This window comes from Lycorma delicatula, chromosome 5, assembly GCF_047948215.1.
Source record: "Lycorma delicatula isolate Av1 chromosome 5, ASM4794821v1, whole genome shotgun sequence".
In the NCBI taxonomy this organism is placed as follows: Eukaryota; Metazoa; Arthropoda; class Insecta; order Hemiptera; family Fulgoridae; genus Lycorma; species Lycorma delicatula.
Window position 1 is genome coordinate 5,242,463 of NC_134459.1, and position 21,428 is coordinate 5,263,890.

General features: G+C 31.0%; 1 protein-coding gene across 4 annotated transcripts in view; it reads left to right on the forward strand.

Annotated features, from left to right (window-relative positions):
- Window positions 1–1,253: 1,253 nt before the first annotated feature.
- Ppn (proteoglycan-like sulfated glycoprotein papilin) overlaps window positions 1,254–21,428 on the forward strand; it is a 531,917-nt gene continuing 511,742 nt past the window's right edge. For all 4 annotated transcript variants that reach the window (XM_075365575.1, XM_075365573.1, XM_075365571.1 and 1 more), the window contains exon 1: window positions 1,254–1,392. In XM_075365575.1, the coding sequence (XP_075221690.1) occupies window positions 1,370–1,392 (23 nt within the window). In that variant the 5' untranslated portion in view covers window positions 1,254–1,369. The remainder of the gene's footprint in view (window positions 1,393–21,428) is intronic.

Sequence of the window (21,428 nt, forward strand, 5' to 3'; positions counted from 1 at the left end):
ATGAATAAAAATATGTAATGTACGTACTTTTGTATTATTATGACATACACCCACCCTGGTTATATCCGAAGACGTAGGTTATTCGTCTGCACGATAAAGTCCACCCCATACGTTCCAAAGACAAGAAAGCTACACAAAAGTCGGGTCGGGAGTTGACATCCCCACCTTAGAGTGACTATCTCGCCCCAGCAAATTTTTTTTCTAGTTTTCTCAAAGAGGTTTTCGCGGCGCCGAGTTCGGCTGCAATTAGCGGTCAAGAATGCGGTACTAGAACGGTTCAGATAACAGAGATCGAACAATTTTTTACTACTGAAACAAGAACGCTCACAGAAAATCGGGACGATTGACTAAACGTAGCCGGGGATTATATTGAGAAGTAGCGTTATTTTTATCGTCATTGGAAAAAATGTACTTTTTGCAGTCATTTGTGTCTTTAATTACTGAACGACACCGGTAGTATCTCAGATGCTTTTTATATGTCGTAGTCATTATAAGACGTAAGATCGATAACTTGCAATAACAAATTAATATACTATTTCGTGCAGAAAAAACACAGATATCACCCGGTAGAAGAAATATATCGTACAAATTACCCTTGGATATAAATCAAAGGTTACAAATTTTCTTATTTATCGTTTGTTTATATCGTAGTATATCGAGAAAGTATTACACCGGTACTAAGCCGTCGGAATGGATTTTCTTCGCCTAATGTAAATTTTTTTTAAACAGATCGTAATTACTGTTTTTTAATGTACGTATAGATTTATTTTCTTAAATGCGCAAAGAGCAGTTAAAAATTTTACGTTTGCGAAAACGAATGACTGTTACACGTCTAATGCGAAACTTTGAAACGCGTCTCTAAAACGTACAAATTAGTCGAGTACTAGAGAATATCTGCGGTGTACGTTCGAGGAATTATCACTTCGTTCTTTACATTTATCACATCTTCCTATCTTCTACCTCTTTTTGTATATCGTGATAAAGAGCGGATAGTCTCTGTCTGCTGCCCCGTAGAATGACGGTACGGTCTGTCTGGTGCGGAGAACCTGCAGTTTAATTAGTCAATCAGGCGAAGCTAGTATATAAAAAAAAGGACGGTGTAGTTTTTAGTGGTGTGCGGTGGAAAGCAGAATAAAAAATAAAACAAAGATAGAATGAAGAGTGTGTGTGAGCGAGCGAAGAGCGACTCGGGGGTGGGGAAGTGAACTCTCTCGGATGTTGTTGGACGCAGGGCGCGCAATGCGAGCTGCTACGGCTACGGGCGGTTCAGTATACGACAGTCCATTGTAGAGGAATATAACTGCCGGGGTGCTTCACCAAAGCTAACCATTCTCTTGTTAGTCGCCGGGTTTCGGACGATTATCGTACTATGGACCTACATCGTTTACTGCGGTCAGTAAAACAGATAATTAATATAATATTTTCTTATAAGAATTTTTTTTTAGTATTTTCCTACGTTAAAAATCTCAAAAGCCAAATTTCTTTTGACGGATTAAAAAAATATTTTCTTTTAAATTTATTATACATTCCTAAAAACGGGAATTTAAGAAAACAATAATATCGAGTTTCTTATTTAAGGGTGGCCTTAAAATTTGATCGGTTCGAAAAAAATGTTTTACGATTGTATTAAATAGAGATTTTTCATTTTGAAAGATTATTTTAATTTTTTTATTTATTTCTACCCGTAATCTAAATTACCCTAATAAATAACTCGTCTTTTAGAAGGTCGATTTTATCGACGAATCCCATGAAATCGATTAAAAATATTTGAAAAATAATAATATTGTTTGTTTTTTATAAAATAAAAAAATAATTTTTGAATATGGAAAGAAGTTTTTTTCATTTACGTTATTAAAAATAGATCGATGTTTATTACCTAAAAAAGTACGACTTAAAAATGAAAACCTTAATTATTTTGTTTCTTTATGCTTTCCTCTAGTTTTAAAGTTTATTCTGTTATAGAAATATTAAACTATTTCATATGTTTATGAAATACCTTTCTGTATTAATATTAACGTTTTAGGTTTATTTATTTAAAAAAATAATTTTTTTTGTACATGTTTGTTTGTAGAGTGTTTACGTTTTTCTTTTTTGTACTAGATGTCGATTAATCCTCACGGCTTTAATTGAATTATTTTATCGTTTAAATCAAAATAAGAGAATATCACGTAATCCTCTTTATTTACGTCCCTATACAAATTTTCATTTTTACTCATTGAATCCTATCGTGTGTATATATATATATATATAAAGAACTATGTACTCATTTACTATTTCTTATTTTGATAATCCGTGTTTATTTTTTGAAAAGTGTGCAGTTGATGAATCTTTCTTACATGAAATAAGATTATCGTAAAATTTATGCATTATATAAGATGATTTTAGCAATTTTTCTTTTCTAATTAAAATATATTATAACGAAAATATACATAATTTTACTTTGTTTAAATATTATACAGGATTTTTTGAAAATGTTTTTCTTTCCGTGAATGTAAAAAAACCGAAATTAGAATTTTTTTTTAAATTTGTTAAAAGTTTAAAAAAAATTATCGAATAAGATCTGTGAGTATTCTTATAAATTAACGTTTCAGTTTAAATTAAATTTATATATTTTTGTTGTAGTACATACACAATTTTTATTATAATTCTTTAAACAAAAAATTCATATTAGTTTTTACTTACAACATGTGAAATATTTCTTTTATTGGTTATTTTTTATAAAAAAATAACATTTTATAAGAAAATTAAATGATTTTTATTCATTTTTTCTTTTAATTAATCAAATGGTTTAATTCATTTTACTGTTTTAATCGAGTCTAAAATAGTTTTGTTTGTACTTAATTTATTAGTATAATATAAAGAATTTTTTTTTACAATTATTTGTTCAGTTTTGTGTATAAAGTTTATCTATTACAAAGATTTTTATTTATTACGTAGATTATAAGGTTAAATATTTAAACATTATACAGAATAATGAGCAATATTTATTGTAGCTTATGTATATATATATATATATATATATATATATATATATATATATATATATATATATATATATATATAATGTACAGTGTACATTATTATATATAATAAAATAATATAACTTCTCCAGCTATTATTCCTTTTTGTTGTTTAGATGACCTTGGCAATGTACTCTATTTTATAAATCATATCTTATATTTATCTCGTCCAGACTCGTCTACATAGTTTTCTTACATTAGTTTTGTTGTATTAGTAAGTACCGTACATCGTCCAAGAATTAAATTTTTATTATTATATTGTATAAAATAAATGAATGCGGTATTATTCGTGCATTTATCATCTGTGTAAAGGTTTTTTTATAGCTGACATGGGATGATATCTTTCTTCATTTGAAAGTTTTTTAAATCATATATATATATATATATATATAGAGTGAGAGAGAGGGAGAGATTTGATTGTATTGGTTTTTCTTCAGATTATCTCTGTTTGATCTAGAATTCAAGTTGTGAGTATTCTTGAACCATTTGTAACAATTTTACTTATTTTACAAAAATTTTTTTTTGATTCGATTAATAACTAATCGGTTCATCGGTAACCTTTTCAGCGTATATTACCAGTACAAATAAAAAACTTAATAAAACTTATTTTAAATTGGATATGAAAATTTAAAAAAAAAAAGTGATTTGACACCACATCTTTCTGCACCTATTAAATTATATATACACATTTTTTTTAAATTACAAATACATAAAATTTTATTTTATTAATAACTTTTTTTATTGTTGTTATTGATTTATTATTTATCGTAAAAATTTTTTTACAACAAAGTTAAAATTGTTAATAAATCAATATATTTAAATTAAAAAAAAAAAAAGTTAAAAAAAAGTGATGAAGTTGGAATTGAACCGATCTGTCTTCCCCTTGTAAGATCCAAATATTTCATGAATTTATTTGGAACCGATGGAAATAAGTATCGCTTATGATATATCGTTGAAAAGCTCTCGATGAGGGCTTATTACTGCAGCTAAGAAAAAGTCCAAAATCCAATTTTTTTGGATTTTGAGCTTTTTTGGAAACCGTTGATCCAATCGAATGCAATGAAAAGGGGAGTTGCACAACTAGATGTTACAACAGTACTGAATCCAAAATTTCAATATCATATGGCTAATCGTTTTTGAGTTATACGAGATAAATAATTACGTACAGACGTCACGCCGAAACAAGTCAAAATGGATTCAGGGATGGTCAAAATGGATACTTCTGTTGAGATCTGAAAACCGAAATCTTTGGCGATCACAATACTTCCTTTACTTCGTACAAGGAAGTAAAAAAACAGAATAGACTTTTATTTCATTTTCATACTACTACATTTTTTCTTTTTCCTGTTTAACCTCCGGTAATTACCTTTCAGATAATACTTCAAAGGATGATATGTATGAATGTAAAAATGAAGTGTAATCTTGTACAGTCTCATTTCGACCGTTCCTGAGATGTGTGGGTAATTGAAATCCAACCACCAAAGAACACCGGTATCCACGATCTAGTATTCAAATCCGTGTAAAATTAACCGACTTAACTAGGAAATTAGATGATTTGAATATCTTCCCAAATCAGTTCATTTGGGAAGATGCGTTCACCACTAGACTAACCCGGTGGGTTCATACTACTATATGAATCTATTTATCTTGCATTTATAATAGATGTACCTTGTTTTTGTGTGTGTGTGTGAGAGAGAGAGAGAGCGCGCGCGTGTGATTTCCTTCGAGTGGTTTGATGTACTTTTCCATGTTTTCTATTTTTTATCCTCAATTTCTCAGTTTTCATCAGAGTTTCTAGAGCTGGCATCCTCTTTTTTCGATTAAATATCCTTTAATAATACGTTCCTCTGCCGAGTGTAGACAGTATATATAGTACATATGCAGATGTAGATTTCACGTACGTATTCACTACGTACGTTGTTCCCATATATAGATTGTTACTAATTTACTGCTTTACAGTATCTATCCACGAGTGCTCACCCCTGTACAAGTGACACCGGTCAGAGTTACTTTCTCTGAGTGCGATGTTATTAGGCTGTTCAGTCGATTTCTGTGTCGAACAAAGTGAAGTGTCAACTGAAGGAATTCATATTACCTGCGGTTTGGAGGTCTTGGAATGCTAAACGAGTAGTAATAGAACATTTTTCTCGATAAATGTAACGGGAAACCACTGCACTCTTCAATACCTAAATTTCCGTTATAAGCACACTCTACTTATATTTAGCGAATATCTTGTAACAGATGACCTACGACCGTTACGTTGCGGTATTTAACATTCGTACATGTTCTCGTGCTTTCTTTTCCTTTATCGTGTTTATTCCTTATAGGACCTGATTCACTAAGCCTTCCAGGCTTAGCGTATAATTCGCCGATCGCGTCCTACATTTTAGAAAATACTGTCATATAATTCTCGTTGATCCAACACTTCTTTTCGTAGTGTTATGGATCCACCCGATTTTCATCACTATCCTGTAACAAACACATCTGAAAAAGCCTTTACTCTTTGGTTTTCAGGTCTTAATTTTGGTAGTACTTCACTGTCCTAAAATTGTTGACTTCTAAATTATAAATTTGACCGCAATATTTTTTGTCATGAAAAGCTCTCCTGGTCTGCTTTTAATATTTACTTACGTCATCCAGTTTTTAAAAATGACTTTTATACGTAACAATTACTTTTAAATCTTGCCATATTTCCGTAGTGCTTAATTCCTTAGAATCGTTATCTCGATTAACTTTAATTACCTCTCGGTTACTTTTATTTTACTCTTCTTTATTGTTAAATTGAAAATTTTCTCCTAAGCGATGAATTAAATTAAAAAAACATTATTTCTAATCGATACCTAGTATCGAACTAAAATAACAGTACTATCAGCGAAACTTAACATTTTAATCTTTTATCCCTGGTTTCTTATCGTGTTCAAAATTTTCTTTTAGTTCCTTTACTGCTTCTTTTATGTATAAATAAATAAATATAAACAAAGAGAATAGACTACATTATTTTTTCTCACTTCGCTTTGTCGAGCAGTCTATTTTTCTCAGTTTCTATTTATTATAGTTATTTAATTCTTAAACAAATTATAAATAACTTCTTTACCTCTGTATTTAAATTATCTTTCGTTAAATACATTGAAACATGGATTTCTTAATGCATGTTATTAGACTGTCAGAATTTCTTTTTTTTTAAACATATATAAAGTTGAAGCCTGTAATTTTTTGTACCTATTCTTTAATTTGAAATAGTAAAGGTTAGTTTAAACTCCCAATGTTTTATATTTGACTTTTTCTTGTTAGAAAAAAGAAAAAGATATTTAGGCATTCGCTGGTTGTTCTAAACCGCAAGAAAATTCTGAAACCATTTTATTATAAGAACACAATAAATGAAGAAAAATCAGCGATTTTCGACCGATCTAAAATCAGTGATAATTATTGCTCGGTGGGAATGTAGGATCAGTAAGCAAAAGCTTCCTTGATTACCGTTTAATATTTCGAATAAGATTAAAATGAAGTAGGAAAGAGTACTATTACTGGAAAACTGAAAACTGGAAATCCTTGTCTGGACGTTATCCGTAGTTAAATTACTGCTAAAAAGAAATTTTTTCTTATTTCTCCCGAAAGGGATGCAAACCGACGTTTTAAAATTTGCCTATCTCGTTCCGTTTTTAGATATGACATTAATATTGGTCAGGGACAATGGTAATTATCCATTAATCCAGATATATATTTCCTGTGTTCTAGAATTTCTCTTAAAATGTAAACGGTTAAATGGAATTAAATTTTATGTACTTTCTGACCTCTTCACGACAAAAGTTTGAAATTTACTACGAATCTTCTTGTTGTAGTTCATTGACATTTTTCGAAGGTAACTTGCTTATGCGCAAGTCTATTTATTATTAATTTTATCGCCTTCGATTTAAACGCGATTCTTAGTACGATTTAACGATTTATTCTGTAACTTACGCGAATACGATATTTTTATAAGTAATATATTTTATTTCAACTCTGGTTTTAAATCTCTCCTAAAATGTTGGAAGCTAAATTTCTGTTTATTTTCGGCTGTTTTAAGTCGATTGTGTTTTAATAATAATTATCGTAATCTTGACACAATTGTTAAAAATGTTTTTTTAGGAGTAATTTCTTAACGGAAAACAAGCGAAACCTGTCTCCGAGTAGTACTTATTTGTATTACACTTATGTTTGCAGTACATGTGTGTTTGCGTGTGCACACAGTTGTATTTTATGTAGTAAACATGTTTAATTGTGCCGGATACATTGACATTTTGTCGAAGGTAATGTGTTCGTGCGGAAGTCTATTTATTATTAATTTTATCGGCTATGATTTAAACGCGATTCTTAGTACGATTTAATGATTTATTCTGTAACTTAGTGAATACGATATATTTATTAAATATCCTTGAACTAATATATTTTATTGTCTTTTTTAAATTTAAAATTAAATAGGGTTTTGTTTTGTTTTTTTTAAATTTGACGTAAATTATTTATTTAAAATACGCGCCGTAACTCTTTTTATTACCGATGTGAATTTGAAGAAGTTTTTGCTAATTGTTTGTACTGCTATTTCTTTTTTAATTAAAAAATAATATTCTTTTGGAAATCCCTTTTCCTTGAATAAAAAGAAACCTATTAAATTCTAGCTATTTTATTTTAAATATAAATTCTACTCGGAACGAAAAGTAATAAAAATTTTATTTTTAAGGTATTCATTATACTTTTTTAAGGTATAATTTTTATTTTAATGTTTGATGTTCCATTTTTAAAGTATTTAAAAAATATTTCTTGGTCGATTTAAGAGATTTGTAAATTTACTTCCTGTGGACGTTTAACGTGTTCTTTTTATGAAAATCATTTTTTTCTTCTAGAAAAAACAAAAAAAAAGTGTTTTTTTATGTAATATTAAAAAATTATTTGTGTAGTTTTAACGAATAGATTTCTAATCGCTTTATCAAGAAACGTGAGAAATTGAAGAGCTACATTACAAACTCTCCTAAGTAATTTTTTTCAAATTGTTGGGAAACTACAAAAAAAAAAAAACTAATAATTTGTGAAATTTTGAAAAGTTTCAGCTGAAAATTTGTAAATATTTTCTGTTCTAATAGAGAAATATTACTGAATTTTTTTTTAATTCTATTGTTAAAGTGTAGCTAGATTTTCAAAAATTAAAATGAGAGCCGCTTCGAAAACATCCTACCTAAGTCACCTGACTTAGGATAGTTTGGAATGAACTAAGTAATATCGTTTAGGTAATGATATTACTTAAGAATAATGACAAGGGGAAAACAATGACCGTTCACAACTGCCCATTATAATAAATGTATTAAAACAATTTACACAAAAATTTATGTAAGAGATTCTGGCAAAAACGGAAAATAACAAAAGTAAATATAAGAAAAATAAAAAAACAAAATACAAAAACGGTTCATTTTATTTCTGTTATCTCCATAAACCACTGTGTCGTTTCCATTACACTCTCTCTGTTCCTAAGTATTATCGTAAAAATATTTTTCTTCATTACTAAGGGATACATATCGCAAAAGTCTAAAAACATCGTTCTTTTTTTCTTTGCTTATGTGGCCGACAGCCTTAATATTTGAAATGAGATAGTACGCTTCATTTAGCTGCACTTTTTTCTTCAAAACTTCTTGAGTATCTGGACCGCTAAAGTAAACTTCTTTGGTTTGTATTTTTTTTTTTTTTTTTTGACAACCCTCGCTATAAATAAGTACTCGCCGATCAAGAAATTTCATCGGAAGTTTTTATTTAATTAAGAGTTTTTGATATTTGTTTCAAGTATTTTGCCAGTCTTGACCTAATACTTTCAAAAATTCAATAAAATTAATAGTATAAACGCGTTTACGCGTACATACATATCTTATTGGGGTTAATATCACAGCCTCTCGGTCATCTCATTTTTTGACTTAGCCTTCTTTCGAAAACACCGTATGACTTAGGCCGGTTTAGAAATAAATATTTTATTAAAGCGTTATACGAGAAATAGTGCCGTTTGAAACAAAAGAAATAGTACCAGTATATTCCTCTACGACTTCAGTACAAGTTAACACTCTAACCCATTTTTGATAAAAAATGACAGTTCAGTTCTACACAATATATATTTCCCCCTCCAGTCATTTTTACGGTTTCAATAAATTCTGTTATATTATTGAAAAAGCTGATGTTACTTTTGACTGAATAACGGCGCAACTTACTTTTGTGTAATTCCATTTCAAACTATAAAAGTTTACGTAAATTTATTCTTGGTGCAGACTTGTATGAGAAATATTATAAGCGTCCACCACAAAACCCTTCCTCTCTTTCTATTTGTATATGTATGTGTGCTCGCGTGCGTTTGAGAGATGTGCAGCATACTAAGACACGGTTGCATAACAGGGCGGAGCGAGTAGGATAGGAATCTTATTACTTTATTGTTATATTTATTTACTTAATTATTATTATTTATGGATGTCTTATTTATTACACATGTTGTGACGAGATGGCGTAAATAAGTCTTTGCGTCAGGATAGATTTTCGGCGTGTACGGGGCAGCAACTTTTAACACCACTGAGAACAATGACCGTTTCGAAAGTAACATTCAAGGTTATATCAATTCGATATACTTGTAATCGTAACTCTCTTCAATATGTGATGGTTATTGCAAACAGTAGTTCGTATTTATTATTATTATTATTAAAGATAGTGGTAAGTCCAGCAGTAATAAAAATAATAATAATATTTATAGTTTTAATAGTAATTAATATAAAATGAAATATTTACTCTCTCGTCTCTTCCGACTGAATAATTATCGTAAAGTTTCGTCTATAAAATCTAGTACATAAAGCTATTTTATTAATGGAATTTGATTAAGTTAGATTGATTATCATTTAAAGCATCAATAAACTTTAGTTCAATTTCATGAATTATATTACAGCATTTAAATGAAATTGATTTATGTTTTTTTTTTTTACAGTAAATTAGATATTTCTAATTATTTTGCGATTTATTTCATTAAAGTTTAAATTTCAGTTTATTTCATTTCAGTTCATTTCAGTTTAAAGTTTAAAGTTTATTTCATTAAAGTTTAGTAGCTTTTTTTTTGTTATGCGATAACAGTAATTATTATTTAATTATTTTTAAAAGTAATTACGAGAAAATAAATACCTGAGATATATTTTTAATAATTTAATTTATTAATTAAAAGTAATCTCATGTAAACGGGTCGTAAGTTACGCTTACTTTTATTATTTGCTTTGATTTTATTAAGTGGAATTTTTTCCGAGTAGAATAAAGTACAAACATTTTTTTAACATCAAAATTATTTTCGTTCGTTTATAAATTTTGACTCTTTTTCAAATATCTTCCAAATTCCTTCTTCCGTTTCACTTGTTATTCCAAAATCCGAAAATATGTAATTAATCTACAAATGAAGTTTTTTTACGATTAATTCATCGTATAAACCTCGAAGCTTTTGCGCACGGGAATGCGAAATGAAAATTTTTAGCGTATGAAAAACGCCATGCCAATCGGGATTCGATTCCAGGACCTCTGAATTAAAGGCCGAGTGGCTACCACTCCGTCATGGAGATCGGATTTTTTAATTCGACGTGTAAATATATTCATTCTATTGTCCACGAATTTAACTTATCGATTTGGTGCGTTATCTGAACATCAGAAATAAGTAATTTTAGGTACGAGTAGTTTATATTTTTAAATACTAAAATAAACCTCGTAATAAGGCAAATTAAAATTTCGATTAGCAGTTTATGCATTTAGATAATTAATTTTACACGATCTTAGATAAATTTGTAGAGTGAATCTTTTTTACGGTTGTTTAAACGCACCAAATCTAACAGATTAATTATAAATTACGCGTCGTTTAATAATAAACGTGTTGTACTTTTACCTGTTAAATTGTCATCGACTTCTATAATCCTACAACTTATAGATGCGTGATATTATTCTAATTTATGTTAATCTATACAAGCGGTTTTAACATTTAGATTATGTTCCGATGCGCGTCCGGAGGCTTATGACGGAAAGATACAGACAGTTTTTGGACCCCAAAAATCAAATAAAAGAAACAAGGACAGGTACCCTTGACAAGCCGTTATATTTTATAGAAATATTTTTAAGATTTTTTTTTATTATAACAACTGCTATAGTAATTAAATATGTTAACTTAATAATTTAAAAATTACAGTTATTTTATAATAAAATTTTCTCAAAATTAGGTACATAATAAATTCATTTTTCAGCGTCAATATTTTTAGGGCGCATTAGAAATACGTAATCGTTAAAAAACTATTTATTAAATTTAACGTATTTAAATCGCGCGCGCGTGCGTGTGTGTATATAGTGTGTTTTTTTATTTAATTACCCACAAATTCAACCTTTTAAAATTAAAAAAAATATTAACCGATTAATTTTTGAAAAAATATTTTGAAGCCTGGACCAAAGAAATATATACGAGTTTTGCTTCTTCAACATTCTTCGGATCTGTTTTTCGCTAAAATAATGTAAATAAATTTTGTTTAGAATTTAAAAGATTAAACGCGTTATATAATAACAACGGGATATTATTTTACGTTTTAATTCGCCTTTGATATTAGAAGTTACGAAAATGCTGCTGACTCGTGAAGGAAACTTCCCTTTCTATTCTTAAAATTAGTACGATACACAATAACGTGTACTATATTAAAATTATATAACCTGTTTAAGAAATTATTGAAAATTCAAGTGTGTAGTGTCCTGAAAAGTTTTTTAGTTAAGCGATTAATTTATAAAATAAAACGCAGAAATGAACGAATGAAAGTCGATACGTTAATGATAATTATGAAAATTTAGTTACAACTATTTTATTTTTAAGTTATTTTTAAGTTAATCTCTCCAAGAAGGGGATTCAAAGATCGCTGAACAAAGCTGCGAGCAAGTGAAATGAATAATTATAAGTTACAGAAAAGAAAGAAAACGACTGACTTAACGAGTTGAATACGTAGATATAATGTGTATTTTTCAGTCATTTACATAATCAAAGTCGAGTTCAAAATTGTTGTATTAAAGTTTAATTTAATCATAAGTTTCAATCTAGTCAAAATTATTTAATTGAATTTAAATTTTAAGTTTTTCTTTCAGCAGAAAATATTAAAGCGTAATGAATTAAAATTTTATAAAAAAATGAATATTTTTATAAAAAATAAAGAAAATAATAAATCGATTGCGTGAGTCTATGAGTCTGTGCGTTATCTCTTAGATTTTTATTTTAAAATATTTATTGCATTTTTTTTTCTTCATATTGTTTCATCATTTTTTCATGCTATTTATGACTTCTTTTATTTTTCTTTCTTTTGTTCTACTGTTAAGCGTTAAATGTTCATAATTACAGAATGAATGCTCTGTTTGCCACAAAATTTCTTTGTAATACCAGTGTGTAATTTTTGAGAAAAATTAACGGGAATTCCTTAACGTTTGGTGACCCAATTTACTAAAAGTAAATATAAATGTAACCGATTGTAAATAAAACTATTAAACTATAAAAAAAATTCATTAGATTTGAAGAAAATTTCTCCGGCTCGGGCTGCAGAAAGGAAAAGGCTAGTAATATTAAATTAAGGAAAAAACGAAAGGCGATTTTCAGAATCAATGTCCATGTCAGGCGACCAAATAAAAGATTTGCTACAGTTGTTTAACTTGCGTGTCAGGTGTTACAAACAGACACCTAACGAATCGATTGGAAACTCCGGTTAATCCCAAAAATTGCGTGACGGTTTTCAAAAATAACAAGTTACCTCGCTACAGAAAATATAGAGTGGAATTTCCCTTTTTTGCATACAAAAGAAAATACAGATGCATATCGCTTTTCTAAATGTAGGAGGTTCGGTTTGAAAAGAGCGGTTAATCCTGAAAACGGTAAGCAAACCCAGGAGTACTAAGAATTCTAGGCTTATTAAGGAAACTGAAAAACGGGGTTGTATCGTATTCAGGACTTTAATAGCAAATTGTATCTTAAAAAGCCCTCAGAAATGAACTTAACCTTATAAGCTACAGCTTCAAGCGATGCGATTCAGAAGTGTGAATAATGATAATTATCATTACACTTATGAGAAGACAACTCTCATTTGTGTCGGTTGTACTTCAGACGCTTTACATGCGTACGGTTCCGTAAATGCTGTAACGACGGATAGACCCACCGGGTTGGTCTACTGGTGAACGCGTCTTCCCAAATCGGCTGATTTGGAAGTCGAGAGTTCCAGCGTTCAAGTCCTAGTAAAGCCAGCTATTTTTACAAGGACTTGAATACTAGATCGTGGATACCGGTGTTCTTTGGCGGTCGAGTTTCAATTAACCAAACATCTCAGGTACGGTCGAACTGAGAATGTACAAGACTACACTTCATTTACACTCATACATATCATCCTCATTCACCCTCTGAAGTATTATCTAAACGGTAGTTACCGGAGGCTAAACAGGAAAAAAAATGAATGAATGTAACGACGGGTAAAGCTAAAAATTAATTCTCCCTTTTCTATCGGGAACCGATTGCATTTGCTATATTGTTTATTACGATATAATATTTTCATTCTTTTTGGAAAATTTTTGAATTTTACTTTCGAAAGGAGGAAACTGATGTCTGCAACATTTGACGCTTCTAAACATCAGTCTAGAATTATCAAAAGTTAAGCGGTGTTAGGGAAGATGGTAGAATAATCACGGGAAAAAAGCGTATTACAAGTGTAATTTAGGAATAACCTTTTAATTGTTGTTTATTACATTTTTCCTTGAGTTTTCCTTACCAGAATGTAGATTGTAAACGATACAACCCGTATTTTTCAAAAATTTTTGATCGTTAAATAAGAGTTCTGTTAAAATAATATATCGTTTGGAATCAGAAAGAAAAATTAAATTTTGTTGTACGCAGGGAAGAAAATAAATTTCCCAGGATTTTGGAAATTCTTAGAAAAGATTTGCCGGTACTAGAGGTATGTTTCAAATATAAACATATATAAGGACGATGTACAACATCGATTACAGATGATGTGCAAAAAGACTGTCGTGTTATTATTAACGAGTTGAAAAAAATATTGATGTTTGTTTAACTATAATACTACAAAGATAACTTGTGAAAAGAATTGGGTGTTCTTGTTAAGAAAAAGGACGTCAGTCGGGGTAAGTGTCAGGTATAAAAGGACGGTTAGTTTACAGTAAACATAATATATAAATAACTCTATTCCTAGATCGGGCTGATTTTGTCGGGCGGATCTTTTACGTGAAACATAATAGTATTGTTAGTGACATAGTCGTTACGTTAAGAACTATAATTCTTGTACGTTTGGGTCGTAACATTAATTTAATTAGGTCGACCGTTTTTAAATTATTTTTACGAAAAAATAATTTCCGAGAATATTTATAACGGTGTAGACAAATATAGAATAACACATTAGTTTTTTTACTACATTCTTGATTAAAAATTCCTTACTTCAATGTTCCTAAAGCAATTGTCGTTCCTATTAAGTTGGAAAACAAGAAAACGACCAACGATCGTTTAAACAGAAGTAAAAATTGAAAACTAGATGACCGTTTCACTTTTAAACAACCGGCGTCGGATTAGTAGATATTGAGTAACGATGTATGTAAAAAACATAATAAATTAAATAATAGAAATGAATTAACAAGTGAAAAATACTTAGGAAATAATACCGGGTGTTTCAAAAAGGACTTCAGAAATTAAAAAGCATATAAAAATTTGTTTAGATAACCTACAGATTCGATCGAGGTCTCCATTTCATAGCAAAACACATCGAGTTTTGGAATGGAATGCAAAGTTGGCAGGAGTCTATTACTCCCTACTTTATCGCAGAACCTGGACAGAGTCCCTTGCTGCTGGATCATTCTAATCGGGCTTGTTTTTTAAAAAGGTTATTTTTTTAATCTCGGATCTAATTTTTCAAGTTTTGTCTATTATTATTTTAGTGAATTTAAGACGGATTTAATTGCATTCCAATCCGTTGTTAAACCAGCGTTATCGAACCCATTTCACGGGCCGACCGCGGAAGGCTAGGCTTATAAAGCCTGTCCTCCCGACGTAATTCCCCTTCAGACCGTCCACTGAAGTCCTTTCGGTGCTAACTCTTAATAGGCTAGCAGGAATACGCCACAACGGGGCACTACCTGTAAGGAGGGAGCAATGCGTCCCCTTTTCCGGAGGAGTCGCAATTGCTGGGTTATTTTATCTTACTGTAAGTTTTGAAATAGGAGAGGTTGTGTAGAAGCTCTTCATCCGCTTCTGGTATGGCTGCCCTTCAGGACGCATCTCTGCTGGGCTCTGTTCCGGACTCCAGTCCGTGATGTTGAGGCGAGTGGTTGGTCTTCCTTCTTCTTCTCCCTCTTCTTCTTCCGAAGACCTCTTCGTTCTTCTTTGGCCTGCACTTTCCAAGAATTGGTAGTAACCGAAGTTACATACCATTAACCTTAAAATTCCCGAGGCCCCGAAGGGCTGAACGGGGGAAAGTGCAGGTTTCTTCGTTCTTCTGTGCTGTCAGTGGCTGCTGGGCTTGCGACTGCTGGGCTGATGGCTGCTGGGCTCGTTCCCTCTTTCTTCTTTCTTGAAAGGAAAGAAAGGAAGGGAACTTACAATGGTGACACCTATTCGCGATCGCGGTTTTGGGGCGGCGATTTTCTGGAAGAAGTAAACAGTAATTATTCACTCCACGTAATCATTAACCTTCAGACACACGTGTGTCTGAGAAGGGGTTGGGGGGACCGCGTGGCCGCAGTGAAGAAACCATTTGTTTTTGTGGTGGCTGTTGGTATCTGCAACAAAAGAAGCAGAACACACACGAAAAAAAAAAAAAATTAATTTTTACTTTTCTTTCGACTGGCAGGATGAGACGGCACGTCGAGTCGTTCCACATCCACGTTTCTCCCGTTTCTGAAACAAGAGAAACAAAACAAAACACGCGGAAAAAAAAAAAGTTTTGACCGCGTTTTTGTTTTATGCGCGACTTACCGTGTTTGACGTCTTCAAACTATATAACTCGCGAAAACTATTCACTCGCGACCCCGGAAACGCGTCTGACGCACTATTCCGTTTATGGCTCATGCGATATGGAGGCCCCTAAGCCTGGTTTGTCGATTTTCGGCTACCGCACCGCACCATCACGGTGGTTCGTCCAGTGCGGCGTGAGGCCGCTTCCTTACAACTGTCGGAGTTGGGTCCTCTCGGCAGATGTCCCGAAGATGACTGTGTTCGGACACAGCCGCTCTCCCGAACAGTCTGCGCCACCCCCACCTCGGACACGGATTGAAATCTCGCATCAGATCGGAGAGTGGCATCGAGTTTTGACTCGCGAAGTTTATTAGTACCGAATTCGGCCACCAGTGTTGTTAAAAGTGGATATATAGCGGAGAACGACCACGTTCTGCTCACCTCATTATCGCCTGAAAGTACGAGATTTTCTCGATGCTCGATTCCCAGGTCGGTGGATCGGTTATGAAGGCCACCTCGCTCTCTAGATTTGACCCCGCTAAATGTTTTCTTGTGAGGTTTCATTATAGATCGGGTTTATATACCGCCTTTGCCTGATGATCTTGTTGATGTAAAACTTCCGATTAACGCCGTAGCGTTAATCGGAGATACGCAGAGGTAACGTCTGACTCGCTGGCTAAAGTGTTGAATGAAATCGACTTCGGGTGGGATGCATGTCGTATTCCAAACGGAAGCCGTATCGAACCAAAGTGAATGTTTGCAGACAAACCTGATGTGTCTTTCTATGAAATGAGACCTCAACCGTATCTGCAAGTTGTCTCAATAAATTTTTTTACGCTTTTAAAATTTTGAAGTCCTTTTTGAATTACCCAGTATTTCTACTAGTAAAAACTATTATTTTTTTTTTCTAAGGTCATCATAATATTGAGTACAATTATCTAGTTTTCTGACCTTCCTCATAATTAAATCATATATTGACGCGTTTTGGTTATATTCCATTTTCAAAACTCATTGTATTCGCTGTATTGCCCGAAACGCATCAACGTATGATTTAATTAAGACGAAGCTAAGAAAGGTAGATAATTGTATTCGATATAAAAATTTCTGCGAGTATTTCTAAACCGTTTACAAAGTAAAAGAAATAAAAAATTCAGAAATTATTATCATTTAAGGCGATTCAAATCAATCAAAAGGTTATAAAAACAAGTTTTATTCTCAAAACAACCTGTTGCTCGATGTTCTGTTCCTTGGAATAAAACATCCAACAAAACTTCAATAGAAGGACAATTACCTCAAATCATCTAAAACTCCAAAATCTTCAACTCAGATTAAATTTTTCGTTTATGATGCTCAAAAGAATAGACCGTCATAATAAATAGACAGAAATAGCTATGTTAAACGGTTACTGAAATAATTAGGAAAAAATGCTTACACACCTTTAAAAAATTAAATAATTACCTAAACTTTATGACTAAAGTATTTCAATTGTTTAATAATCATCATCAGTTGACGTTAAGAAAATAACGCACAAAAAAGTAAATAAATAAAATAAGAATTGATAATAATAAATATTAATTAAAAAGTAAATAAAACTTAGGAAACGCTATTAAAAATAATAGTTTTGTTAAGCGATCCCACTCGAAAGCTTAAATATTTTTTTTTAGGTTAGCATTACACTACGAATAACAAAGCCGTGTTCTTGTAATCGATGTGTATAATAAAAATAGTATTTCTCATATAATTATTTAACGTCTATTCTTCGAATATTTATTATGACTGTTATTATTTACTCAGTTTAGCGGTGCAACTATGTAATTTTCAAATCTTGTCCCTTATTAATTTTTAATTCGGTAAAATTTGTAATATAAATTTGTACTATACGGTTCACTCGCTTGTGTGTTTGCTTGAATTTAACTTTCGAACAGTTGTATTTGACCGAAATCTTAGTTATGTTTTCTTAAAAATCAGAAAATTATCTAATAAATTCAATAAATGTAAAATTATTTAACGATAGAAAATATCCCACAAAAAATAGCCCTCCAAAAGAGACATTCTGTTTTTTTTTATTTCTCTGATAATCGTTCGCTGATTTCCATTCTTTTATGAACTCCGAACGTCGCCGATTAAGGAAATACGCCCTAGAGAGTAACAGTTTTTCTATTTGTTACATAACTTTATGTGCAAGCGCCAATATCATTAACTGGACCTGTTATGAGGTCGAGTTATCCAGCGTTTAAGAAGGTAAGAGGCAATAAGAAGCGGCTTCGTTCGCTTCGATTTTGGATTAGTGTTAATAATAAGTTTTCAAAAGAATATTAGATTTTTGTTAAAATTCTACTGTTATTTATACGTCGATGTTTTAGTGCCTTGTTGACAAATCGGTTCATTTACGTTTAAATTGGTCTAATTCATAGTTAAACGATAAAGTAACAATACTTCGCGTGGAATTCGAACTGTAAAACGATGAAGAACGTGGACTGTAGTTATTTCCTAGAATACAATCATTCATTAGATATTCCTGAAATTTGCGACTTTCATACAGAGCTTTGGTCACCCCCAAATTTGATTTTTGAAAAATGGTGAAATGTGTACCTTTTTAACTTTTCATAAAAAAAGTAAAAATCAGTCTTCATGACTGCAACACCTTCACTTTTATTTAATTTCACGAATGAATGCCAACCCCAAATCAAATTTTTGAAAAATGGCAAAATACGTGCAGTTTTATTTTTAAAGAAGTGTCTAGATATCAATTTTCACGACTGTAACACCTTTGGTTTCTGACATACAGAATTTCATGTAAAAATTTCCCCTCTTTAGCACCCCCCAAAATTGGATTTTCGAAAAGTGATGAAACACGTCTCAATTTTTTTTTTTTTTTCTTTTTTAAGAGTCTAAATACCAGATTTCACGGTTGTAGCACGACTTTTCCGTTCCCGAAATAGATTTTTCTTAAAAACGTTTGTCCCCTTTTCACTCCCCTTACAGAATGAGTTTTCCAAAGTCCTTTTTAGTGGGTGCCTAAGCTACGAAATAATGTACTCTCCAAAATTCACCTATCTAGGTTTTTTTTAACCTCCGGATCCACCGTTAGGCATTCTTCAGAGGATAAGATGAATGATTTGTAGCGTGTGTGAAAATGCCATGCCTGACCGGGATTCGAACCCGGGACCTCCGGATGAAAGGCAGAGATGGCTACCACTCGCCCCACGGAGGCCGACCACCTACCTAGGTTAAACGGTTTAAACTGTCCAATAATGAGTCGGTCAGTTACTTTGTTTTTTACGTATAGATAAATGAATTTACGCCTAAAACATTTTATTAAAAGATGTTGTCTTCTATAAAGATATCGATAAAAAAAATAGTATATATATCATATCATTTCCCGCCGTGGCTTGGTCCGAAATACATAACCAGAATTGCAAATATAAATTACGATCACAATGTTACTAATTCTCAATTCTCAAAAAACTCGAAATGTTTTTAAATATTTATCTGAAGAGTATTTGCAAGCCTAAATCGAATGAATATTTCGTTTAGTCTTCTCGGAAACGGGGAAAATTTGTAATTATTCACCTATCTTCATCCGTTTCAAGGATGAATTTCAAAAAATTTAGAAATTGGTTTTTAGATATTCACATGAAAATTAGGTGCACCAAAAATGAAGTTGTTATTTTTATTTCTTACATGTTCTTTTATGTATATATATATATATATATATATATATATATATATATATATATATATATATACTATTTTTGAAAAATGGCGTATGAAAAAACTTAGAATTTTAATTTTTTATAGACTGTTGATAAAAATAAATAAATTTATATTAATTAGATAACTAACTGACGTTTAAAAGCCTAAGAATATTATGTTTGTTAATAAAATGTTTATAAAATTTATGTTTGTTTATTTTTGGCCTGCAATTTCAATATTTTGGAATGTAATTAAAAGGAACTTTTTTTATTAATTCATAAAACAAATGTTTTCATTAAAATTTTATGTTTTTGTACAATTATACAAACGTTTAATTGTGAGGTGTAGACGCTATTAGCAGTTATATGTTTTTAACGTCATTTTTTATATAACACTATAAAAATACGTTCACTTGGTCATGAATTATAAATGACAGTGTGCGACTAAGATGATATAATGAAGGAAGAGTTGAAGAGATTAGAAGTGGTTTTCAGATCTCTGTCGGAGGCGTAGGATCAAAAAAAAGCCGTGAAAACCGGAGCATTTTATAAAACAACTGACGACTTCCAGCTGGTCCACTTATAATTTTATTCTGTTTTATCTCATTTCATCTTTTTAACTCATTCTTTTTCTTACTATGGTATGATGGACACGCATGTTTATATCATTTTGTTTAACAATTTAGACTTTTTAACTTAAAACTAGCTTGAATTTTTCTCCTTTCTATACGATAGAATTAAGTACTTAACATTTAAAATAATGTTACAGCCGCATTCTTATCTCGATTAGATATTGTTTTTTTTACTATTAAGTTTCATATTTCATTGTTTTTTGGTTAAAGTTTTATAGGCGAGATTTATACGGCGAGCATAAGTTGAGAACGATTTCAAATACTGTTTTACAAAGATTTTGGTTTTTATTATTTTTTTTTTTAAGTACTTTTACAAAAGTATATTTAATTAAAAAATAAGTTAAAGTATCGATACGTGTATAACGATTATAAAAATACTATTCTAACTATCTTTATCGATTGTATACGGACTTCCCGAATGTCCCAACATTTATTACCGGCTGATATTTAGTTCTTTAATTAAAACATTAAAGAGTCCTACATAAATACAAGTGAATATTGTGTATATTTATTTAGTGTTTGAACCGGCACCGTTATTATTCAACGATCGTTCTTCACCTACGGGGTCAGAATGTAAATGAATATCTGCGTCTTAGATTTAACGTCTAAAACGATTATGAAAGTTACGGGCAGTCTAGGTGAGATAATAACACTACATATTTCTACCTAAACGCGTAAAAAAATGTTACGGAGTGGATAACTAGAAAAGTAATTAAGTTATGCGCTCTAAATTTTTGAATTTTTTTTATTCCGTGCGAGTCAAATAGCTAAAAATAAACCTCTGTATTAATTATCTTGTAAAATAAAACAAACGGTAATATTGTAATCGAATAGGTATTAAACGATAAGAAATTTGATATTTTAATAAAATATAAGTAACAAATGCGGTCATTCAATAATTAGAAACACAAGTAGCTGTGGAAGCAAAACAGTCGGTCAGAGGGTTCTGATACTTTCAGAACAGTAAGTCGGTAACCTGTGATGACTTTCGAGCAACTGTTTGAATAACGTTTTTTTTTTAATAACCTCAAAATCTAATTTTTTTATGACGACTCCTCTTGAAGTTTGCGAATTAATTGAATAGCGCACA